The 26,863-nt window shown below is 39.4% G+C and overlaps 1 protein-coding gene across 1 annotated transcript; it reads left to right on the forward strand.

Moving 5' to 3' along the window:
• Positions 1-4,931: 4,931 nt before the first annotated feature.
• Positions 4,932-19,350, forward strand: LOC139666427 (uncharacterized). The gene is made up of 12 exons (XM_071545633.1): positions 4,932-5,168; positions 9,899-10,086; positions 10,735-10,875; positions 12,934-13,072; positions 14,142-14,319; positions 15,370-15,511; positions 16,756-16,902; positions 17,239-17,291; positions 17,402-17,482; positions 18,354-18,413; positions 18,869-18,979; positions 19,183-19,350. Exons 1-12 carry the CDS (start codon positions 5,058-5,060, stop codon positions 19,230-19,232), a joined length of 1,401 nt encoding a protein of 466 aa, XP_071401734.1. The 5' UTR covers positions 4,932-5,057; the 3' UTR covers positions 19,233-19,350.
• The last annotated feature ends 7,513 nt before the right edge of the window (positions 19,351-26,863 follow it).

Here is a 26,863-nt window from a genome sequence, read left to right on the forward strand (position 1 = left end):
ATGCTCTAAATGTAGGCTACTACAATAGCACAAATAAACTATTTTTCATAAGTCTCTAATTTAATTCAATAACCACCAGAGGGCACTCTTGAATCTATAAATTAATTCAAATTGGAATTCAAATATCCAGCTTAGTAAAGTAACTTAAGATCAAAACTGAACTAATTAAACAAACAGATTACAGCTATAGGAAATAAATAAAAAATGAACGTATGTTATAGTACAGTTACAAAAACTGTCAATGTCAGTGTCAATGTAGGCCACTGTACATGGCACCGGTACCGGTACATTACTCGATGTTGGGGAACGTGTTCACATGCACCACTCAATTTGTAAAAATAGCTCGCCAAAAATTCCTAGATACCTGCTGGTTCATCTGCATGCACCGGTTCATGTGAAAACTACGTAAATGTACCAGTTTGTTTGCAGATGTCTCACTGGCATTTCCCTCCCTCCCTCTCACAGCTTCACGCGACTGTAAACAAGATGCAAAGTGTTTTATGTCCGTTCAAGTAGCACCATCCAATTGGTTTGGCCGTCAGTTCAGCCCAGTTTTAAAAAAAAATAAAGGGACAGTCATAATGTTGTGAGTTAAGTTTTTAAAATCCGATTGTTGAGTTTTCTGCATCGATGTAGGTTGTAGTTGTATAATCCAGCCGTGGTTCAGAACTGGAATACACTAGCAGTATACAAATAGGACTTTTCACTGCGGGGAAAATCTAACTCTGGGACACGAACATTTTAATCTGTTGTGATTACAAATTATAAGGTGTGAGGAGAAAGGGAGCGGTGGCATCATTGTTTCTTTCTCACAGTCACTTTGTTTTTAGCGTAGGCAGACACGTCGACACATGCCACCTCTGTCCTTTTTCGTTAGGCATCCTCATCCTTCTTCCCACCACCCAGCACCACCTGTCTACAAGCCCCGGACTGGGTGCCTGGCACTTCTAGCAAATACCAGATGGGTCGCCTCACTTTAGGGCCGTAGGACCAGAGGAGAGAAGAAATAGGAGAAATTGAAAGTCGCACGAGTTGGTCTAGCTGATAAACTTTTCTGTCCTTGTGCACCTGAATCCCCAATGAAGATGGACTGGCGGATTGACAACTGAAATATGAATATGATAATTGTCCTGAACAAATTATAGACCGAGGGGTTTCGAAATTTTATTGAACAAACCCTTTCCCACGGTATGTCACAGTGAATTGCCTCATGCCAGTGCTTGAAGTGGAAATAAATATATACATGCCGGCACTCCCCTTATTCACATTTGGCGTGTAGCTATCGGCCACTATCAGCAAATCATTAAGTATTACATTTTGAATTTCTACAGTGAATTAAAGATACTAGGAGATATTTTGCTGATGTTCAAAACATACATTTATTTCTTTGGAAAGTTTGTCCACCGCCCAGAGAGTTCACTTGATGGTGGCAGTTTCATAAAGTACCGAACCGTTGATCAGCCGTTCAATTCTCCTCTTTAGAGGGAGGACCCTGCGCCAAACTGCATTTAAAACTCTGGCACGTTTGTGTTGGCGTACTAACTGGCAAATGGACACACTGGTAGACCATCACTTTAAGGCCCATTAAGAATCGTTAGGATCTACTCTTCAATTCGGAACCCATCCAATACAACAAGAAACATTTGTTTCAATAAATGTTTAACTTTTAGTTGTGGCTCGCTTCCCTCATTCTTGAGATGTTACTGATGCTCTGAACTGTACTAGTTTACTTTTTAAGTCTTTTATCTTTTGTATCTCTTGTCTGTACTTTTGCACTTTTTAATTGTCATTATTTTACTGTATTTTTATTACTCTGTAAAGCACTTTGAATTGCCTCAGTGTATGAAATGTGCTTCACAAATAAAGCTGCCTTGCCTCTACTAGCCGCCGAGAGGGAAAAGCAGGCAGGCAAGAGCGGAACAGGTGATTCGGTTTCCGTCACGCAGTGCCCCCTGGGTAATGTAGTTTATTTAGGGCCATGATCGCCCAGAGGTCCTGATTGGGAGAGGGTAGAAAAGAGTACCGGCAGCGTTTGAGAAATTGCCGGTGCGCAAGAAAAAGTCATGGTAGGCCAAAGAGTAAAATGTAGAAGTGCTGGTACTGCCTCATGCTTAAAACATCCTGAACTGGCACTAGATTGTTTTTTTTTATCAACACCTTTAATCCTTTGATGAATACACAGGCTCCATTTAAAAAACAACAGAGTAAAGAATAGATTTAAACCCTGGTTCTCTCAAGAATTAAGTTATGTTTTTTTTCTAGGAGAAAAGCATGGGCACCCCCTTGACATTCAAAGCTCCCCACTCATTGGCTCACTTACAGAAACAAATGTGAGCTAATGTGAATATTCCTTAAAAATGATTGAAAGTCCTTTTGTAAACCCAGCAAAGTTCTGGAAGGTTATAAACTCTGCTAAGAAGAAGAGTTTTATCTCATTCATTCATTTTGGCACTTTTTTAACTAATCAAAACCATATCAGTTTTCTTATTTTTCCTTTCTTGTTTTCTTAAAATCATTTGACTGCAGAATATGTTGCCCATATTTTCAATTTATCTATTGTGTACTGTATTTATCTATTGTTATCTATTGTATGTAAAATTACCAAAGTCTGGAGAACGGTTTGTTGTTTTAACTTTGCATAAAGGTAAGGATAAGAGTGATCATAATATCTTTCGCCCGATTTCTAAACTGTCATGTCCGGTTAAAATCTTGGAATCGTTGGTGAGTGAACAACAACACACCAATTATCTTTTCATAACGTCAGTCAGCATGTACCAGCTTGTCTTACGGGTTTTTCAGCAGGCCAATCATCCTAACACAGCATTTAGCTATCGTGAGATTGAAAAGGTGGAGGCCATACTGTCTAGACTTGGGGATGATTTAAAGGAAACACTCCTTAAAAGACAGACATGCTGGAGCTGTAAACATGTGGAACTAGTTTTGGTTTAAATGATGAATGTGACCTATCTATATTTTTGTAAAGGAAAAATAGTAATGTTGCATCATTGTTGTGTCTCATCACCTTAATTAAGCTATTTTTAAATACTAATAGTGTGCCAGTGTTGAAAAAACAAACAAATGGTATTGCTGGTATTGCTCATCATAGTGAGGTGTGTATCTGTGTGTCTGTGAGAGTGTGTATGCACCACAGTGAGGAAATCCACACACATCTCCCCTTGATAACAGAGAAAGAGAACGACATGAGGTGACATGTCTGGATAAGTCAATACAATAGAACAATCGAAACAGTGTGTGTATGAGAAAGAAACAACGACACCATCGCCCCCCCCCCCCCCCCCCCCTTCTCCTCCTCAGGCTCATGATTTGTGATTACTGCGGATTGAAGAAAGTGAAAGTGAAAGTAAATTTCACAGTTGCAGCCACACCCAGTGAGGCAGTAAAAAGTTACATTTAAATGCTACTTACACTACATGCAAACACATATATCATGGATAATAAGGGCCCTAAGTATATACCAAAGTTGCAAGTAGGCAGTAAGTCAGCCACATAACCAATCTATGAGCTGTGCTACAACGGTTTAGGGTTACATGAAAGCAGATAAATCATTCTTTCTATAATTGAATGTTCATGGTGTGCCGACTCTATTTTTAAAGCAATGACACAACCTGTCATGAGTGATATCAACTGAAATTCTGCTGGAGCTCATCAAAGATACAGACTGTCGATTGACTGGCTACAGAAAACAACAGGTTACAGCAATAATGTAGATCCCAAAAATCACTTTCCTTCAAAAATATACCACTCTTTTCCAATTCTGGGCGATACGGTTGAAATCGATATCATGATAAGCAGAAGGATTCTTTTTTATATCAATATACATCACAATATATATGGTTCACATATGCAAAATCACATGTAGTAAAAAAATGTTGAACCAAAAGGTAAAGTAAAGGTAGTGTGATGCAAAACGAAATTTTCAAATAATACTCCTTAAAATGTTTCAAGGCTACCTAATTTTTTAAATAAAAATGTGTTTGTTATCATCAGTTTAGACAGTAGAAATGTGTGCCGTCAAGTCAAGTTCTACTTTATTATCCATTTAGGAAATTAATCTGAAAAAAAAAAATGGTCTGGTGCACAAACATATACAGTACATACACAGTAACAATAAAACATCAAACAACAACTTCAACAAAAAAACAAACAGCAGCAGCTCCAAAAATACATTTTACAGGTCCAAAGTAGCTAGTTAGGTCTCAGGTTCTTATAGTCTAAAGCAATGGTTCTCAACGTGGGGTCCGGGGACCCCCAGGGGTCCTTGAGGGATTTCCAGAGGGTCCACAGCAAAATTATGAATGGTTAAACTTCACCATTATTTAGGCTATTTTACAAGAAGTTAACAGTTAGAGAATATTGAATTATCGTCCAGCCCTATTTCCAATTGTGGGATTATTATGGCCATAGGTATAAGGGATTGTGATATGTAGGATTTGCTAACATCTCACAAAAGCAATGTTGCAGAGTCAATTTGTTGGAATTGATTGATCAATGTAGGCTGGGGAAAAATCTTCATCCATGAACGTGTGTCAAGACTACATAAACCGACTCTATGGCCTATGTAAATTATCAGATGAACACAATGTTTGGACTTTCATATTTTGTGCTGGGTGTGCAACACTTTGATTGGTTATCGTTAGTGAGGATAGGGCCACTTCATCACTAGCAGATGTCTGTTTTAGCAAATAAACCATTCCTACTGGCCGCCACACTCCCTCGCTCCCTCGTCTCCTCCACTGCATTCCTCCCCCTCGCCCCCTCCTCCTAGTTACTTACTGCCAGGTAGGAGAGGAGAGGTGGTGAGGGAGGGGAAGAAAAGGAGGAGGAGTGCCAGTGTTTTGGGACACACCCATGTCCAATTTCATCGTAGCGGCTCACTGCTTTTGTTCATTGTTTGATTCCAGTGTAAAAGTGTCTGTCCTGTGTGAGAGAGCCAGATGGAAAGAGATGCGAAGCGGGAGAGAGTCTGTTGTTAAGAGAGTGTGTGTGTAAGTGTTGGGAGAAATCTGTCTGTGTGTAGTGAGACTCCTGTGTTCACTATGTATCTTTCTCTGCTGCTGCTGCAGGTGTGCAGCTCCCAGGCGAGTCATTTCTTCGGGACCATGATGACTTTCAACCCCAAAAACATCACCGCAGATGGAGCTGTCACGGTAGGTGCAATTACAGAGTATCACTCCGAGATAAAAAAAAAAAAAAAGGTATGAATAAATAACAACACCTAAACTTACCAAATGATTGGTAGCACAAAATGAAAACAAATGATGGTATGTTTTTGAAGAATGTTTTAGTTTATGTAAATTATGTAACAGCCCACAGGTCTGCAAGCAGGCTGTTCTGGAGTCTGCTCTAATTTTTGGTAAAACCAAAAGATTGTAGTCTGTGGATCTGGCTCTAGCAGGAACATATTTTGGTAGGGTTGTAATTTAAAAATAATTAAAAGAACATTAAACCAGTGCAAGGATCTTAAAATGGGTTTTATATGGGCTCTCTTCTTCTTCTTTTTTTTTTTCCTGTTAAAGCTCTAGTGGCTGCTTCTTATTGTCAAAATAATATTGCCAAATAAATCAAATAACTCAGGACTTCATGTCCATATACTGGAATTCAGAAACTCACATTTTCTGTAGTGCACAGGGAAGAGATTTTGTGTTACATCCATAATGACAACAATTGATAAGAAGGCAATACAAAGATGTGATTCCAGTATGTTCATCAGAATCTATTTTAACATTTTTTTTTCTTTTTGGAATTGGTAACCTATACGGACAATTTACCTTCCATTTAAAGATTTCATGTTTGGTTTGACATAAAATTAACCATTAAACATCCTATTTGTGGATTTTGAAGCTTTTATATGCCTATAAAGTAAGTTGCTAACAAATGGCTGTCTTAGAAATTGAACTGCAGTGTGTTTGTTGCAAAATCATCACGTCATTAAGCCGAACAGTGCACCTTACAGCCTCTAGGATCAGCTTTTTATCATCGTAAAATATTTTATAAAATTATAGTGAAAATTATAGTGAAAATAAGGGTTCTTATGTCTAGAACAGCTGATACACACTTTCATCACTGGTTTTTGTGTGGGGCGTGACCGCCTCTTTAAGATGAGCAGGTCCTGTGGGCTAGTCCAACTTCATAGGGGGGAGGGCGGATATCTTTGATTGACAGCAGTGGGATATTAAAACAGGCGTGGGATGAGAGCGTGGCGGCCCCTCCCAACGTTGGACTGGCCCATGGTAGAGGTCAAAATGGAACTTGAGCGTCAATACATTGGAAATCGATTTGGTATTCTTGACTTCCGATCTAAATGCATTCCAGTGCGCCTGCTCTAGGAAACATCACAAAGTGGTTACAGCACGTTTTCATAACAAAAAAACGACATATCAAGTAAAATCAAGTTTTATCAAGTATAAATCAATGCAAAGGGAATTCAGTTCAATATTGCTGTGACGTCAGCTGTGTTTATGTCGGCGAACTCGGGCGAGATGGATCTTGCCTGAATTTCCGATTCCACACACTGGACACACCATTAACTATTAACACTGGAATGCATAATAATACTAACTAGAAAAGGCTAAATTTTCTAAAGAAAATTTAATTGTGCTTGCCGTCCACGCAACAGTCACTTTGAACTGGCCTTTGCTAGAGTGCCGCTAAGTCGCAGGTATGGTTTCGCCAGTGGTCTCTACGGTGTTTCTAGGTGATCGCTAGGCTTTTGCTAGGTGGTTGCTAGGGTGTTGCTAGGTGGTTGCTAGGGTGTCAGTAGTGGTTGCTAGGTTACTAGGGAACAAAGAGAATCCAAGGGAAAAAAGAATTGTGTTTCCAGCATTTACGGTCACCGCGTTATGATCATTTAAAACTTAATAGGTCGCTGTAGCACCCCCTATTGGCGAAATGACACGAAATTTTACAGGTCGGCTGAGACATGATACCTGCACAACTGTACCAAATTTGGATGGGATAGCATAATGCGTTCATGAGTTATACCAATTTTTAAATCATAGGCCCCGCCCACAACATGTCATCAAACTTTGGAAGCCCATAACATCAAAACAGTACGGAATATCAAAAAACGGCTCGATAACGTTTGTTTGGACAGTTCAGACATGCTGTGTGCCAAATTTGGTGAAGATTGGACAAAATTTGTAGGAATAGTAGCGAAAAAACTGTTTTGGACAAAATTCAAAATTGCGGGAAAAACTTTCCAGGTGGAAATGGGCGTGGCCTATATGAGTAGATGCGTATGGACCCAGGGAATCTCTGCTTGGTGGAGGCCGCTGCACCTGCAATTTGCAGGTGTGTGATGGTTGCGAACATTGTCCATTTTTCTTTTGATGAACACAGTGATATTTGGCAGCATACCAGATGTGCGAGATTTTTACTATTCTTGCTGATGCTGCCTGATAATGTAGACATACAGTATCTGACAGTTTGGGCTTTAGTCCTGCAGTGTGCTGTCGAGTTTTGAGGCTATTGCCATTATTGAACAGATGTTCTGTGAAATTATCTGGCTCCCTCATGTGCTGTACCATAATAATAACATTTTAATTGTAATGCAAAGTGCTACAGAGTAAATAATAAGTGCATAAAAACAGGTAAAACAAACCAACAACAAAGATCCATTAAAAGCAACACAAAGGAAAGGCCTTATTAAAATGGAAAATGTATAGACAACACATAAAAACAAAGAAATAAAAGAAATAAATTGCTGTGGCTATCGGTGAAATCATTTGGGTCCACTAAGCTGTGTGAAGTTGTTGTGGCTATAGTCTCCTATTCTTGTTCATAATAAAGTGTGTGTGTGTGTGTGTGATTTGGATTTTTTTGGATAGGCTACTGGCAAGTGCACTATTCCAATTGCCACCATCGTATCTCATGTGCAATTTGTTAACACATATTGTAAGTGTGTGCATCCATTTGTTGAAGCCGTTCTGTGTAGGACTGGACTGCATGGGCCGGTCGAGGCAGAGAACGCCAGAACCAAATTTGGCTCCCAGTCCGTCCTTGGCCTGGTGCAATGGTCTTTTTTTCCATCTCCCTAAAAAAACACTCTGGGGCGGAGACAGCTCATTCAGAAAGCAGAGTTCTGCCTAAAACTACAAAAACAGAATACATTACATTACACCAGTTCTTATATCGTTGCGTTGGCTTCCAGTGTGCCATAGAATTGACTTTATGATTTGTGCTCCAAAATTCATCTCTGATCTGGTTTTAGGATATGAGCCACCCAGAACTCTTCAGTCAGCAGGGACTGGTCTGTTGGTTGTTTCCTGGGGTGAAAACAAAATTACAAAAGAAAACAAAATCGAAAAACAAAATGGTGAAGCTGCTTTTAATTATTATGCTCCAAATTGCTGGAATAAACTTCCAGATGCCCTGAGACGGGACTCCCACTGCCGCCACTGTTCAAAGAAGGCCCATAACATTCCTTTTCTTCTTGGCTTTTTACTAAATCATCTGGTTGTGGCCTCGGTTTAGAGTTGGGCGTAGTGACTAGAATCATTTGTGGCCATGGTACAGAGTAAATACCGAAAGGCTTGGTCATCTGAGGACAAATTGAACACAGGGCTTTTCTTGTAAACATGACCGTTTCAGGAACATGGAAGATTGTTTGTACCAAGAGGGTGATTGATTGTTGTATCGGCATAGAGGGTTGTTCCTATGCCAGTTTTTAATTGTATGTATAACAGTTATTATTTATTTTATTATTATTTATTTATTAATATATATATATATATATATATATATATTATTTAACCAGGTAAAATCCCGTTGAGATCAAAGGTCTCTTTTTCAAGGGAAACCTGGCCAAGATAGAAAGTAAGATAGAAAGACAGGAGGACAACAAAATCTTAGAAGCTAAAGCAAAAGACAAACAGCTTACAACACTGAAAACAACAAAGGACCATAAAAGAGCAAAAGCTATGTACTAAGTGGGTCACAAAAAAAACAAAAAACAAATCACAAGTTACTAATTCTCTTAGTTTAAAATCCTTCTTTTTTATTATTGTCATTACCTATTTTATCTTTCTTTCTTTCATTTTAATGTGTCATTTTACATACAATATTCATTTTCTGTTTCATGTGAAGCACTTTGATGTATGATGTGCTATATAAAAAAAAAGTGCTATATAAATAAAGTTTGTCTTTTTACACACACTCTTTTCAATATGATATTCCATTGATGATTTACCAATTTACCAGCTGTGGCAACTTCAAAATCATGCAACGAGACATTTGTATACAGCTGTGAGGAATGACAGAGAGTTAGGGCGGGAAGCATCAGTGGGAGGGGCTTATTTGAATATTAATGAGATATTAGTGGATATAAGTGGGCGGACAGCAGTGGAGGAACATTCTCCGTCTCCTATGATGACGGTTCCTCCCTGACCACAGCTACATAAAAACAGTGTGTAAAACCTGTAATGACACTTTATTTTCTTTGTACATCTTTTTTTTTTTTGTTCAATGTTTTTTTTGTAAATGAATTCTTCATTTAAAGGCAGTAATGTATCCCAAAGTTTCCCTACCATTAAATAGGTGTGGCGGGTCCCTCTGCTTTAAAGAGCTGCACTAAAGACACTAAAAGAATTTCATCAGTCTGGGTTTCAGTGGAGAGTTTTTGTGTCCCATGATGGTCTGAATGCTGTTTCAGAAGGTTTAGAAGAATATCGTTCTTAATACTTGAAATCTTTCATTATGAAACTGTAATTATATAAAGATAGTAAAAATATCACCATCAGCCTTATACTATTCAATCTGTTTTGTTTTAACTGCATCAAAGTGATATCTTTTCCCAAGCTAACATCAACATCCTTGTATCATAATTTGTTATTAATAAGAATGATTTATAATGTATTCATATATTATTGTAATATTGCAGGTGGTCCTCCGCTATAAGCTTAGCTTTCGCTCATGCACAGATGCCGACACATGGGACTGTGTCAGCGGGGATTGTGGGACTGAGAGTTTGGCGCTGGACACTGTGGATAAGGAGAGCAGTGGGGAGTGGTGCCAGGTGGAGGGAGTCATGATTCGGCAGGTTTCCACCAACGCACCGTTTCAGCTGCGGTTAGTGCTCCGTGACACTGCAAAAAAAAAAAATCAGCTCAGTAAAATGGTGCTGCCGGGTGAAAATCTTGTATCTCCAAAATGCCAACCATTTTTGAATACATCCAAATGTGAAACGGTGAAAGGGTTTCATTAGCCCAAGGGTGGTAAAAACTTAGAGGACCATGTGATTCTTCAATTGACGTTAAAACATGCAAATCCCCCAAATTGTTTCTGGGGATTTGCATGGGATTCTGGGGTTTTTGAGGTTTTCCTCCAACAGCACTGAAATACTACTTTGATCTGGTCTTCTTATATAATATTGTCAAATGTCATTCACAAATGGATTGGGCTACTGCCACCATGTTTAGAGATGAGATACATTTGGTCCCTAAGTTAATGAATCAGTTTACATCCCATCATGCTTAGAGTGTTACATCCCCCCAATAGAGTTCAGATACTTGTTCTGGTGGCTCCTGGTGGACAAATGACTTATTAACCCACTTTATGTTGGTATTTCCTATATTTTGTGAATTACCTGTACTACGCTCCTATATACATATACAAATAAAGTTTATTATAATTATACATAAGTACATACGTTACATGCATACACACAGGTTCTGTGCGAGACAATAACAAACTCATCTCCCATGAACTTCGCCTAAGGTTGGATGGTGGCGACTGGATAGGTAACATCCAAAATGGCGTCAGCAACTGGAGAGCCTTGACTCTGGTGGACCTGAGGATCCGGTCCGACACCGACCGAGCCAACAGATCGCCTCAGACCACCATCCTGCCGGCTCTGCGGTGAGCCTCGTCGCTACTCTTGTTTTTTCTTGTTGTTGTTCAGCATTTTACATTGTTTGAATTCAAGAGGTGCTATATGCTGTATTTTAACATCAATAAATCATTACCACATACATTTTGAGACATTAACAGAATTACCGTAAACAAATGTGCATATTGTGCATATGGTAATGTTTTTCCCACTGGAAATGACAAATTAAAATTTAACAGTGAAATACAAAAAGTCTCCTAAATAGCAGTGAACACTCCGCCCAGAGAAAGCTAGACTCACCACTGGTAGAGCTTTGACATCTGTTATTCCTTTAGTATTAGGCAATATCACTGTCTGACCATGTTGGTAAACATGAGTTTACTGAGGACACGTTAACATGATGTCTCTTGCTGGAGTGGATGGTGGTTAGTGGATTCCAGTTCCATCAGTGCATGTGTTTTTACACAGGCTAGCCCCAGTGGAAACTGCTCACAGCTAAATGCTAATTCATGTTTCACATGGAAACTGTACTTGGCCAAAATTACAAAATTGCGGCCGCATTTGGCAGGAGTTTTTTTGTTGTTGGGGGATATGAAGAGCTGAATTTTCCTGCAGCACCACATACATACTGGAGTTTTTAACTGCAAATGGCATGAATGCCAAGGCAGTTCCTCCATGTCTAGCCACACAGGAAACATGAGCCAAGCCTTTTGACAGACAGAATATTGGTCCTGAATGCTCCCCTGCTGGGATGTTTTTAGACACGGTGATAAGTTCATAGTGATTTTAGTTTGGAGGTTGTTTCCTGGGGATGACAACACAACCTCAGATCAGTCTTCTGTCTAACAGGAAAGTCTAAAGCCTGCAGGATATATTACCCTAACACTATTCTAAATAATATAGACTGATTATGAGAAAACTCACCTGGCCTCTAACTGCCTACATCCTAAAGCCTATCCTTCTAACCCCGTAGCTTTTCACCAGCAATCAGCCTAGATACTAATTTCACCTTAGTGCTATTTTCTGTGAAACACTGTGGGTGTGGTTGCTAGTGCTGTGTTCAATAGATTAGTATACTTTAACCTATAATATATATTATATTATATATAATATATATTATATAATATATATTATATATATATTATATATTAGGATACATTTAGGGGACCACTTGTCCCACTCCAGACTAGAGTAAGCTTTAAGAACCTGGTTGTCGACAAGACTTAGAGTTTACTAAACCTACCCAAAAGGTAAATAACTCAAATGAGTACATAAGATTAAATACAAATCTTTATTGGATGGAATCAAAATCAAGAATCAGAATCAAGAATGAAGCATTATAAAATAAAAACTTAGTAAAACCTTTAGAGGGAGAGTAGTAAAGGTAGCTAATGTTCCCTAAACCCCCTTTCAGCCACACACAATATGAGGCAGATTGATCTCTGATGAAGCAACCTCAGAGAGTGAATTTTCCTACAGCACCACATACATACTGGAGTTTTTAACTGCAAATGGCATGGTGTAATCTCCGGGAATGATCTCGGATAGGCATTTTCCCTACTCCTACACCGGAACCTCATTGCCCTTTCTGACAGAATGGGTCCTATTTGGTTAGACCGTGTTTTCTACTTCTAGCCGGACCATCACTGCCCTTTCTGACAGACTGGGTCCTATTTGGCTAGGAGTTTTCTACTCCTAGCCGGAGGCTTTCTGACAAACTCAGCCTTAAAAGCATTTCTGACTGAATAGCGTCTCTTGTTCCATTCACGTTTCCCCCATTTCTCCTTTCTCCTTCGCCAGTTATAGCCATAAGTTCCTATTTCTCTCTCTCTCTATAAGTCTCTGACTGCACTGCCACTCTATCCTGATGCTCATCCATATCACACACTACCCTCTCTGGTTCTGCCTAAGGGGACCTCATACCTGAGCCAGTGCTCACATTGGACCCAGATTTTTGACAAGGGCAATTTATTGCCACTATTATAATCGTTAAAACCACATGATCAAATGCTGACTCAGAAGCTATGTTATAATGAGTAGCATACATGCCGTTCCCCCTGTGATGTCTGTTATTCTTTCTCTCTCAGAGTTCCTTCAAACTGTCAGAGAGATTTCAACTTGTTGGCATTCGACCCTGATGGAGACACGGTTAAATGCAGATATGGAAATACAGCAGAGGACGAGTGTAGCCCTTGCACACCGCCGTCTGTTCTGAGCATCTCACAAGTGAGTAGCCATTGTCCATTAAAACCGTTATCCATATTCCACAGTAATCAAATCAAATCAAAAAACAATTTTATGTCCTTCCCATACAAAGAAAGATGCTGTGCAAATTCAACAATGTGTGCACATACTGTATACATGCATTGATCTGTGGAAGTATTATGCATTTGAAGTTTCAAACAATAAAATGTCCATAATTTTGAAAAAAAAAGTGACACCTACCCTGACAAAATAATTGTGGCTATTAAAGTAAAGCTCTTAGAGCAACTGGGGTTGTAATTGGGATTTCAAAAGTTGTTAGCTATTCATAGAAGTTTGCCCACAAAATATTTTTGAGAATGGAATCATCTAAGTTTTTGAACTACTAAGTGCAAAATTTAAATATATACCGTATATTTTCCTAACAATAATTTTGGAATAAAACCCTTCATAATTATCACAGTGTGTTACATTAGCAGATTTTGGAAGATTTCACTTTAACAGAACTTGGAATGTAAAGGATGTAGTAGGATTTAAAAATGGATATGTAGCAATTCAGAAAATTAACTCTTAAATAAAACAAATGCAGTAATATTAAACCTGCAATAAGCGATTTCAGACCCTGTAACCAATCCTGAAACTACCGTGTGCTATGTGGAGATTTCTGTGAGATGTGATGATATAAACAAACAGCCACACACACGGACCAGCTGTGTTGTTGTTTTCACCTCTTTACTAAAGCTTGTTGTCAAAGTCGACCTGAGAAAAGGTGAATCGATAAACCCAGCGAGTAAACGTTTTCAACTAGTAAACTTACTACCTACCTCTTCATTTGTCATTGTGGGACATGTGACCTTCAGTGGGAGAAAAATCTGGCAAAGTGAGACTGGTAACCGGAGATATTTCTCTGTAGGTATGTTTTAGCCATTAGCCTTTATGCAGATTATGCATGTTTGTCTTTAAGGGCTGCCGTCGCCCAGTAGCTTTGCTGTGTGTGTTTACAAAATGTGTTGAGGTTTCTATCACCCTTTAGTGGTCAGAAAAAATCATGTAGCTTTGAGTATGAACTTATCTCTTTTTTTTCTTTTTGCAGCCTTGTACTTTGTCATTTCACACCACCAGCAGCAGTAATGAAGGTCCATATGCGGTACAGTTAGTACTGGAGGACTTTCCCAACCAGGCTATCTCCCTCACTCAAACCAATGGTTTGGAGACAAGGAGAACTACTGACGACGCTCTCAGCAAACTACCAGTCCAATTTGTTGTCAAGGGTAGGCTATCTCTCGCAAATTTTTTGGAGATTGCAGTTAGCTATATAAACATTTCTCGAAGGTAGACTCGAATGGCTAAGAAGGAACTCTAGTCAAACTATGAGAAGGGTCCAGCTGCAGAGTCTGCTGACGGACACGTTCTCTCTGTCACCAGACCAAGCAATCAAATTCCAAAATGAGACATCTTCATGGTGAGTTCCATGAAAGAGAACAAACAGTGTTGCATAGAACAATATCCTATATACTGCTGTGGTGTCTTACAATTTGCTGAGGTAGGTTAGCTGATACTTGTAATACACTAAACTGACACAATACAAACTCATTACATCCATATTACTTTAGACAAGCCTATATCATTTATCAAGCAAAGGTAATGTAATGTTACTAAATGTCAACCAGAGACCATAGCACACTTGGCTGTAAATTTTGACAGAAATGTCCTGACATTACCTTTTTTTGTGTGTGCATGTAAGATTATCCAAAACATAGGTGATATTTCCATTGATGTCGATGGGTAGTCTGGCTAAGTGGCTAATGTAAGCTAGCTAGCTATCACTTGTCTCACTCTTGCTGAAGGTTAGATTTAGTTGAATTATGGAATATATTTTATTAAAAGATAGCTAGCTAATTCAACTTGTTAAAAAAATGGCCAGTTTGATTTGAAATAGGACAACATCTTGTACTTCAAAATGAAGCTACTAATTTCTGTAGGAACATTAAATTAAATTAGTCTAGCAAGTAGTTTTTGTCGCTTTCAGTAGTCAAATGTACATGTATATTGAGGAATTGAACATTGATTGGCTGGTCTGGTGGCGGAATGTTAATTGGTTGGTCTGGAACGAAGATCGGACGAAGATGGAGATGTAGCAACAGTGTCTACATGCTATGGTAACATTAGCCTAGGTTGTTCACATGAGTCTAATCCCCTCCCCCAAATAAAATCGCTTCTCAGACTTGCATGCAACATGTGCAAAAAGCAAAAAGCGTTGTCTGAACACATCCTAATTGTGCAAGATTATACAAAAAAAATATTTTTCTTCATTGTTCCAGTGGACCCTGCAGTGACATCTTGTACAGAAGGACACTATCTGCCCAAGTTCCTGCCTCCAACCCCAGCCGACAGAGCTCACCTCTACGCCCCTGTCAATGAGTCCCTGGAAATCACTATCAACGCAGAGGCAACTAACTCTCAGTGAGTAAAAAGCAAGCAGACAAAAAACATTCATTCATATTAAAATACCATAGGCTATAGATGCCCTGTGTACTCTTCTCAGGTGCTGGTTAGGGAAGAAATAATATAGGAATAATATGAATAATTATACATTTAAAGACAAAGTATTTCTGTATAGTAAGATGCCAATAGTCGATATTGCTGATAAGCAGGAGTTCAAGTCTCTGAAGGACCTTCCATTCAAACCCACACTAATTAAACACCTTTAGGGTTAGCAGGGTGAAATATTTGGGACAAATTACTGGCTGTAAATGAAGAATTAGGCTAATTTCCAAGACAAACTGTGCAAAGTAAATCAAAGGGTTTATGGACTGTTTTTCTGTAGCTGTGGTCAGGGAGGAACTTCCATGATATCAGAGGTGGACGTCACTGACTGGCTGATCTCTAAAAAATATATAAAAAAAAAATTAATCCATAGCTTCAATAGAATCTGGACGTCTGTGTTCAACCACATCAATTTGCCATTGAATTAATGCCTCATGTACATACAGCCACATACACGCACACGGATTGACACACTGATCTCGAACATACAGTAGTTGTACATTCATTATTATTACCATTAATTACTTATTTCTACCTCTTTCCATCAAATTCCCCTTCCTTAAATCCCTACTTAGAATTTTATAGCCGGAAACAACTAGGCTATACATTAGGCTACATTCTTGTTTCTCTGTCTATTTGTAGGTCTGACTTTGTCTGTCCCCGTCCTGTCTGTCCTGTTTTCCGGTCTGTGTGTCTGATCAGGTTGTCTTCCTGTCTGTCTATCTGATTGACTGATTGACAACCTGATTGACGACACATGGGGTAGGGCAGGTTTGTGGATGGGTGGGTGGGTTTCATCGGTGGGCGTTTTGGGTGAGTTAACGGCATGACAAATTGAAAATAATTACCTGTTTTTGTCTTTCTTGCAAGCTGTTTTTTTTGTTTCGGATTGATTATTCTTTGTTTCGTTTTTTGTGTTTATTTTCTCTGAGTAGTGGCATCACTTGCATGGTCAAAGTGAACTTACAATACAAAAAATAAAAGAAGACAGGCCAATTGACTTATCTAATTTATTGACACCCTTGTTGCACTAGAATTTAGATTGTGTCATCTCATCACAGAAATCAACATTGCTTAATTTGTGAACACTGGAATATTCACCACAATGTTTTGGGAAATGCTGTTTTAATTTGGCATGCCCTTCCTTCTGTTTGCTAAAGGGTTTCGGAGATTCTGTACAGCGCGCCACAGAACACAGTAAGCCAGCCTGGATCCGTAGCAGGACAGTTCATCCTGTCTTGGACACCGTCCGAGGAGGAAGAAGGAGAAGACCATCCCATCTGCTTTGTCGTCCAGGCAGTTAACGAGTCAGTCTCTTGTTACTCCACGTTATTAATTAGAAGTATTCTAACTATAGTAACACTGTTGATGTACTTCATAAAAATCTCCAGAATGCATGATGTTTTTACAAGGCTGTAATATCACAATGCAAGTACAAAGTGTACAACGTAATTGTTTTGCACTTGCGTTGTTTAGATCTATGAGGCATTTAAGACACTACTTGAAGAGTATATTTCCGAAATGGTTTCCTAAATGACCTTAAGTCTCTTACAATGTTATCCATCAAGGAAGTTACATCATTTGCTTCGTTTTTGTGTAATTTCATAACAATTTATAACCAAGCTCTTGATTTATGTCCTCAGCCCAAATAAGTATCACTCGGAGCTACGATGTGTGATTGTAAGCGTTATAAGCCGTGAGTACAGTCACTCCCTGGTTTCACCATATTTAAATATCAATTGTTGATTTCCTGGATTGATAGTGTTAATGCGAAATATACCTCATGTTTATGACTTATGTTTGCAGAATCAACAACCACGGCCCTACCTTCAACTTTTCCTCCTATAACTACAGCTGACATAACAACTAGAGCAAATACCACACAAGGTACAACCACCATTCTAGAGCTGCAACGATTCATCGATTGATCGATTAGTTGTCAACTATTAAATTAATCGCCAACTATTTTGTTAATCGAATAATCGGTTTGAGTAATTTTTTAAGAAAAATACGTAAAAATTCTCTGATTCCAGCTTAAATGTGAATATTTTCTGGTTTCTTTACTCCTCTATGACAGTAAACTGAATATCTTTGGGTTGTGGACAAAACAAGACATTTGAGGACATCATCTTAGGCTTTGGGAAACACTGATCCACATTTTGCACCATTTTCTGACATTTTATAGACCGAACTAATTGATTAATCGAGAAAATAATCGACAGATTAATCGACAATGGAAATAATCGTTAGTTGCAGCCCTACACCATTCCCTCTACAACAACTATACAACTAATCACAACAACCATCACTACAAATACTAAGTATGAAAATGGAAAAAATAAAAATAAAGATATTGAATATGACATGAGTAGTGACATGTTCGAAAATTAAGAGTTTTGTTCCAAAATGAGATATCCAGTATTTGATGAACTGACACCTTATCAAAATTATTAATAGAATGAAATTCAATAAATTTGTGCCAGTGTTTTTAAAAATAGTAAGTGAATGAAGTCCTTGGTTGACAAAATGATAACACTTTTAAAGACTAATGGTGAATGTCAGGTGATGGCAAAATACACATGTAGCGTTTTGGAATAGAATACTCAAATATAATCATCTGCATTTTTGAAAACTGAGCACATCAGGTATCATTCTTTCCCCAGAATGGATATAAGGTATTTTGGAGTGAAATCCTTCAATGATAGCCTGTGTGTCTGAATTAAACCAACTTGAACACTTTTGTCTATGTCATTTTCAGTCGATGTAAACATAGCAGAAGTCAACAACACGAAGGGGCTAGATGAGTCAAGAGGACCTGGTAAATATCTTCAGTTGTTCTGTAGAAAACATAAGTAGGCTACAGTTTCTTTACGGTCCCATGAAGTGCTTGATGGTTCATTCTTTCAGAGAGCAAGAAGAGGATTGTGTGAAAATGTGCAACTCCAGTGTGAAGATGGATAATTTGCGTTGAAAGTTTCACAATAATAGAACTTTAAATTCCTTTCATTGATTAAGTTAGATAGTGAACAGATATGGAGGAGTGAAGTGTGTCAGCCCTCACTGACTCACTGACCTGAATTTGCCTCTTAATGCCCACAGCACAGTGACAATAGAGCCATGGGATGAAAGAGACACAAATATTGACACAACACAAGAACAAGCACACTAAAGATGAACTAGCAAAATTTAGCAAACGTCTTATCTTGGAAACATGCTTGCAGTGCAGCACCTCACTCCATTTCCCATCTAAACATCTTGCTTATATACTTTCAGATGGTAAAAACAGTAATGTTGGCAAAATCGTTGGCATAGTCTTTGCCATTGGCATTGCCATCGCTTTGGTTGTTGGAGGAGTATTGGCTGCGAGGAATCATGCAAGGACCCGTAAGTCACAGGTTTCTGTTCCCCAACTTTTTATTATTGACATTTAACCCGTTATCATTACAATTACTGTATTGTTGAAATATATTGAGATGTGTTTGTGCTTTAACCACCTCCTTAACAGTATACCATCTAGGGAGACGGTTTTCCACCTCCATTCAATGCTATAAACTCAGTCTAACAATCTGGTTTCTCTGTTCTCACAGAAAGTGCAGTGCAACAGGCAAGACAAGAGCTGCAAAGACTGAGGGCCTAAGCAACAGAGGGGGATGAGGAACTGTGCACTTCAGCTGCAAGCAAAATGACAAAACAGCTGCAAAATGTAGAATTATTTTCTACTACCAGAGAAGTATCCATTAATTATCCATTTAATAAAGACCATCTAACTTTTTCAATTCAAGAGTTGACTTCTTCATTGATGAAAATTGGAAAACTGAAAGTTTGGTACAATAAATAGAGATCATAGAATATATTGATTATTGTGAATAGAAACATGCATAAGTCAAAATAGTGTTTCCATGCATGACATATGCAGGTGGGTCTGGAAAAATTGATACTTTGCCAAGAGCCGTTTTCAGCAGAATTAAATCACTTTCTATACCACAAAGTAAGGTGATTTAGGCTTAGGAATGCCATATGTTGAGATGATGATAAGATCCACAGTGGGGCTGCTGTAACCGCTGCTCAAGGACGGCGTCAACAAGGCAGGTGGATGAGCTGGCCTTAATGGTTGCTGCTGAGGTTGAAAGGGCTCTGCTCACCTGCTTCGGGTCTTATCAGCCAATTAAATGGGCGTTATCAGTTGTCATCGGGACCATAGATATGAGGTAGTATGGCCCTACTCTACCTCCTAATTGGCTCAGTAGGCTGTTATCACCTACTGGTAAACTGGATCACCGCAGGTACTGGCTGGTCTGCGTCCACGTCATGTGACTCTCAAGTTTCGACAGTTTTGGCATTAAAATGCGTTTTGCTAACATTTTTAGCGAGAAATATGCATTTTATTTTCATATTCTTCGTTCAGTGAATGTATATGATGTTTACTTTGTTAGTTATTACGAAGATTCATTCAGGCTTTTTTTTTTTTTTTTTACCGTCGCTATGGTGGTTGCTATGAATGCTGCTATCACTGACACCACAGTTGTAGTTCTTCCGGTTTGCAAAGTGGTCGTAAAAGGATATATCTATTGAATATACCTAGTACAGCCGAACTAGTAATTACGCTGCATCTAGGTGATCTATGTTAAGAAAAAGTAAAGATGTTGGTTTATTTCAGATATTTTAGCCAAAACAGGAGTCGAACACGTCAAGTCTGCCTGCAATGCCCTTCCGTGAGTCACGTCATCCAACGTGTTTGTGTGTCGACTCCTAGGGTGCATTCCATTTGGTAACGATTTCTCCTCGGGTGCATGCCATTTGGCCAAAATGCGTCCTCTCCTCCGTCCTCGCGGCCTCGTCTCCTCGGTGACTCGGCATCCAAAAATGAGCCGCCATCATGAAGGACGTTCCAATTGGTCAAAAAACGCATGAAGGATCCTTCATGTCTCCTCGGGTGCATTGTCTTGTGTCTCCTCCTCCGTCCTCGCGACCTCGTCTCCTCGCTGACCCGGCATCCAAAAATGAGCCGCCATCATTAAGGATGTTCCAATTGGTTAAAAGACGCATGAAGGATCCTTCAAGTATCCTCGCCTCCGTCCTCCAATAAGGCGTGGTCGGAGGATACTCAGGTGTATCCTCCATGCGGAAATAATGAGTGAAGTCAATTAACCATTGGCACGTGCGGATATAAGCCCGCCTCAATACCATCAGAAAACGTGCGGACATTGGCAGAAAAAAAATCCACAGGTGTAAGTAGCCCCAACTTGTTATATATTCTTCAAACAGAAATAGCAGAGGTTTTAAATGTTAGACGAACATTTGTTAATGAAGGGTTATACGTTAAAGGTTCATATACTGACAGATCTGTTGTAGTTGTAGGATGTCAAACTTTTCCCAAATAGGCATCAGGAAATGATCTTAAGGCTTGAATGTGATTATAGGGACAGAGGAGACGGCCAGCTGATCCTCCAGCGCATAGAGAGGGTGAGTGGGGGCAAGTAACGTGAATTTTATTTTATAGTTATTTATCATTAATATGAATGACATTCCATGATCTAATAAGCCTGAATGAAATCCGTTCATTAGGACATATAGAAATAGCCTATAAATGCACACATGCGACTCTTTTACCATGCGCGTCTCTTTCTAATAGGACCTCAAGTCAGCAGCACCGGGTACTGGGACTGAGGATGGGGAGCAAACGGCTGCAGCTGGCCCTGGTTCTCCCTCATGCATGAGACTACCGGCGGGAGGCCATCGGCGCTCCCTCCCGCTTTAATAGACTCGTGTGGACCAGCAGCCGGAGTCAGCCGCTGTGCGCTCCCCATCCAGCCCCGATCCCAGTCCCCCTGATGAGCAACCGGGGCCATCAGATGCTGCTGCCCGCTCCCATGTGTGACCTCCGCGGCTTCCTCGGGTCCCCCGGCAGCCAAGAGGCGAAGAGGAGAGGGAGCTGCTGGGGTTTCTCCGGGAAGTGACCGAGGACGCACGGGCTGAGCAGCAGACGGAGCGATTTTCAACTATATTAGAGACAATTTAATTTATTTTTTTTAATGTAAAAAAAATAAAATGCAAATTTCTCTGCCTTTTAGGCGTAGCCTACCTCTGTTTCCATTCTCACCATATTCATAACCTTGGCAATGACCGTTGCCATGACAGGACATATTTTCATCATAAAGGCCGGAATCACTGCTGGAATCACTTCTGTGTCTTCTCTGGATCACCAGCTGGTTTGCTGCGTTTGTTTGATGTGTCTCTCATTCAGTGTTCATCATGCTTATGAATTGTGTTTGTGTGTGTTGACATGGAATTTCTTTTCTGGAGAATAAATTCTTACTAAACATTAACAGCATTTCCTTGTTTTAAATCGCACATTTTGCTCTTACAGCTAGATCTATGGTTATTTGGGAATTGTATTTATTTATTTAGGAATAAGAAGAAAGCACTTTGGTTCATTGTCAGTGAGTGTCAAACAGCCACATGATCGTTGTCTAATCCAAGTCGCATAAAGGATAAAAGTTGGACAATTTGTATCGCACCTTTCTTATCAGTGCTACAGAGTGCTTCACAAAATTAAAATGTAGCAAACAGCAAACAGAATAACAAAAAAACGGAATAAAAACAGAAAAAGAAACGCTTTTTAGGCATTAGGGATTTTTTTTGAAATGTTCTACCTTCATGAGGTAGACAAGGCTCATTAGAGGCTGGCATAATTTAGATGAATTAAACATTAATCTGAACTTTGTTAAACGTTTTTATGTGGATAAAACATGAGCCTTAGAATAATTTCGACAGCTGTCATCCTGCGCGGGAGGAGCCTCAACGCAACGCGTCACACGTCTGTTCAATATGGCGCGTGAGGATGTTCCAATTGACAAGCCAGGTTCACTCGCCTCCTCGCATCTTCTCCTCGTTTCCTCCGTGACCTTTGACCGAGGAGTCGAGGAAGAGACGCGAGGCGAGGATTTACAACTCTAATTTACAAACCGGAAGAACTATTTCTATTTCTATCAAGCTGCATGGCGTGGCTCTAGGGAATTGTAGTTTTTAATATTTTTTAAAAAAAAAACTACTACTATTTTTTTTGTTTTCCTAGAATTAAATACTGAATTGAGAGTACACTGAGGAGTTTAAGGGGATGGTAAACACATTTGTGTAATCAGATTTTAAATATCTAATTGTTAAATGGGTGAAAATTAATTTTAACTATATTTGACAGCGCCCCCAGTTGTTGACTATACTCACATGAGAGCTGAGGTCAAGAGCTCTCTGTAACAGTTGGTCCCATGTCTGTAACCCCTTTTGTTGCTGAATTATAAGCCTTCAAACATACACCGAGGTCAAGTCTCAAAGGACAGTATTTCAAAGCAGCAGCCATGTAGAATCTTCATACTGACATATGTTACTCTCCAGGTCGAGACCTTTCCAATGATGTATTTGGTTTAGCTCTATGACACAGTTTTAATTTTCTCATTTCAGGGACACAAGCCATCCCAGGCCTAGTTTCACAGAGCACTTTGAAGGCCCACTATATAAAATGAAGCTTTTTGTTTCTTTGTCGTAGAGCTAAACCAAATACATCGTTGGAAAGGTCTTGACCTGGAGAGCAACATATGTCAGTATGAAGATTGTAAATGGGTCCTGCTTTGAAATACTGACCTTTGAACCTTGACCTTGGTGTATGTTTGAAGGATGGTTGGAGCAATTTATGTAAATGTCCACTAGGGGTCAGTTTAAGACCATAAATAAACAGTGTAGGCTCTGAACCTCTGTGAGCAGTATTGGTATGACAGCATTGAAATATGTCATGGTAAATGTAGTTACTAACAGTAATGTCATGCTATACAATATAAATACATTTACATGAACAGTAAGTAAAGTATGCATCTATTCCTTCTGTTAATCGAAAGAATGTTTCAGGATGTTTCTACCAATTCTACCAGTGGGTGGGTGAGATCATCCCACTTGTTTCCAACGCAGTTTCACTTGTTTCAGCAAGTGTCAGCATTTTGAAACAAGGCAGAATAAGGTAGATCACTTCACTGGTATAAAAAAAACACTTTATTTCAGAAAATTGGTGAAAGGAAAAGTTGAAGTTTATTTCTCCAGGATCAGTTGAGCCAGCATGGCAGGCTTCACGGATATGAAGAATTACATTTGGTGACTCAAGACACAGTCAGGCAATTGGTGAAAATACTGAATCCCCATGGAGAGCAACTGAAATCATACATGTTAAAATCATAGTTAAACTGCCCATCACACCCCACTGAGCAAAAGACATGATTTCAACGTCGCCTAGACGGCTATGGGCCGTTTAGACGTGTTTTAAACCCCTAATCAACGTAAGATTGTTCAGTGGGACACTAATCCTGTTGGGTTGGGGCTTTCCGCCTGAACAAAACAAGCTGCTAACTTCCTTGATTGACTCGCCTCTACGCGCGGCTACGCGGCCCTCAAACAGGTAAAAACTCCATAGAACTGTGTAAAAAACGAGTACAATCTGTTTAAAAATGATTAAAATAAATACCTCATTGTACCAGAGGCAATGTGACGCAGCAGAGCAACCTTGTGGGTGTTTTTACATTGCACATTAAAATAAATCAATCAAATCAATGTGTATCCATGATCCTGTAGTTAAACCGATCTAGTTAATTAATTCAATACCAGTTAATATAGCCTACACTTCCAAACCAAACCAAAGTATCCTACTTGATATCTCCTCAGAAAACCATGCAACCACACGCTACTTACGTTGATTAGGGGTTTAAAACACGTCTAGGCGACGTTGAAATCATGTCTTTTGCTCAGTGGGGTGTGATGGGCAGTTTAACTATGATTTTAACATGTATGATTTCAGTTGCTCTCCATGGGGATTCAGTATTTTCACCAATTGCCTGACTGTGTCTTGAGTCACCAAATGTAATTCTTCATATCCGTGAAGCCTGCCATGCTGGCTCAACTGATCCTGGAGAAATAAACTTCAACTTTTCCTTTCACCAATTTTCTGAAATAAAGTGTTTTTTTTTATACCAGTGAAGTGATCTACCTTATTCTGCCTTGTTTCAAAATGCTGACACTTGCTGAAACAAGTGAAACTGCGTTGGAAACAAGTGGGATGATCTCACCCACCCACTGGTAGAATTGGTAGAAACATCCTGAAACATTCTTTCGATTAACAGAAGGAATAGATGCATACTTTACTTACTGTTCATGTAAATGTATTTATATTGTATAGCATGACATTACTGTTAGTAACTACATTTACCATGACATATTTCAATGCTGTCATACCAATACTGCTCACAGAGGTTCAGAGGTACACTGTTTATTTATGGTCTTAAAATGACCCCTAGTGGACATTTATATAAATTGCTCCAACCATCCTTCAAACATACACCAAGGTCAAGGTTCAAAGGTCAGTATTTCAAAGCAGGACCCATTTACAATCTTCATACTGACATATGTTGCTCTCCAGGTCAAGACCTTTCCAACGATGTATTTGGTTTAGCTCTACGACAAAGAAACAAAAAGCTTCATTTTATATATTGGGCCTTCAAAGTGCTCTGTGAAACTAGGCCTGGGATGGCGTGTGTCCCTGAAATGAGAAAATTAAAACTGTGTCATAGAGCTAAACCAAATACATCATTGGAAAGGTCTCGACCTGGAGAGTAACATATGTCAGTATGAAGATTCTACATGGCTGCTGCTTTGAAATACTGTCCTTTGAGCCTTGACCTCGGTGTATGTTTGAAGGCTTATAATTCAGCAACAAAAGGGGTTACAGACATGGGACCAACTGTTACAGAGAGCTCTTGACCTCAGCTCTCATGTGAGTATAGTCAACAACTGGGGGCGCTGTCAAATATGGTTAAAATTAATTTTCACCCATTTAACAATTAGATATTTAAAATCTGATTACACAAATGTGTTTACCATCCCCTTAAACTCCTCAGTGTACTCTCAATTCAGTATTTAATTCTAGGAAAACAAAAAAAATAGTAGTAGTTTTTTTTTTTTTTAAATATTAAAAACTACAATTCCCTAGAGCCACGCCATGCAGCTTGATAGAAATAGAAATAGTTCTTCCTGTTTGTAAATTAGAGTTGTAAATCCTCGCCTCGCGTCTCTTCCTCGACTCCTCGGTCAAAGGTCACGGAGGAAACGAGGAGAAGATGCGAGGAGGCGAGTGAACCTGGCTTGTCAATTGGAACGTCCTCACGCGCCATATTGAACTGACGTGTCAAGCGTTGCGTTGAGGCTCCTCCCACACAGGATGACAGCTGTCTAAATTATTCTAAGGCTCATGTTTTATCCACATAAAAACGTTTAACAAAGTTCAGATTAATGTTTAATTCATCTAAATTATGCCAGCCTCTAATGAGCCTTGTCTACCTGATGAAGGTAGAACACTGAAAAAAAAATCCTAATGCCTAAAAAGCGTTTCTGTTTCTGTTTTATTCAGTTTTTTTGTTATTCTGTTTGCTGTATGCTACATTTTAATTTTGTGAAACACTTTGCAGCACTGATAAGAAAGGTGCTATACAAATTGTCCAACTTTTATCCTTTATGCGACTTGGATTAGACAACGATCATGTGGGCTGTTTGACACTTACTGGCAATGAACCAAAGTGCTTTCTTCTTATTCCTAGATAAATAAATAAATTCCCAAATAACCATAGATCTAGCTGTAAGAGCAAAATGTGCGATTTAAAACAATGAAATGCTGTTAATGAGATTTAGTAAGAATTTATTCTCCCGAAGAGAAATTCCATGGCAACACACACAAACACAATTCATAAGCATGATGAACACTGAATGAGAGACACATCAAACAAACGCAGCAAACCAACTGGTGATCCAGAGAAGACACAGAAGTGATTCCCCCAAAAAACAAACATGCGGCCTTTATGATGAAAATATGTGCTGTCATGGCAACAGTCATTACGCACCGTGACCAAGGTTATGAATATGGTGAGAATGGAAACAGAGGTAGGCCTAAAAGGCAGAGAAATTTGCATTTTATTTATTTTTTTATATAAAAATAAATAAATAAAATTGTCTCTAATATAGTTGAAAATCGCTCCGTCTGCTGCTCCGCCCGTGCGTCCTCGGTCTCTTCCCGGAGAAACCTCAGCAGCTCCCTCTCCTCTTCGCCTCTTGGCTGCCGGGGGACCCGAGGAAGCCGCGGAGGTCACACATGGGAGCGGGCAGCAGCATCTGATGGCCCCGGTTGCTCATCAGGGGGACTGGGATCGGGGCTGGATGGGGAGCGCACAGCGGCTGACTCCG

The sequence above is a fragment of the Centroberyx affinis genome, unplaced genomic scaffold (genome assembly GCF_046629955.1).
Source record: "Centroberyx affinis isolate AG114_WGS23_722 - 3 ecotype Tasmania unplaced genomic scaffold, CSIRO-AGI_Caff_v1 ptg004997l_1, whole genome shotgun sequence".
In the NCBI taxonomy this organism is placed as follows: Eukaryota; Metazoa; Chordata; class Actinopteri; order Beryciformes; family Berycidae; genus Centroberyx; species Centroberyx affinis.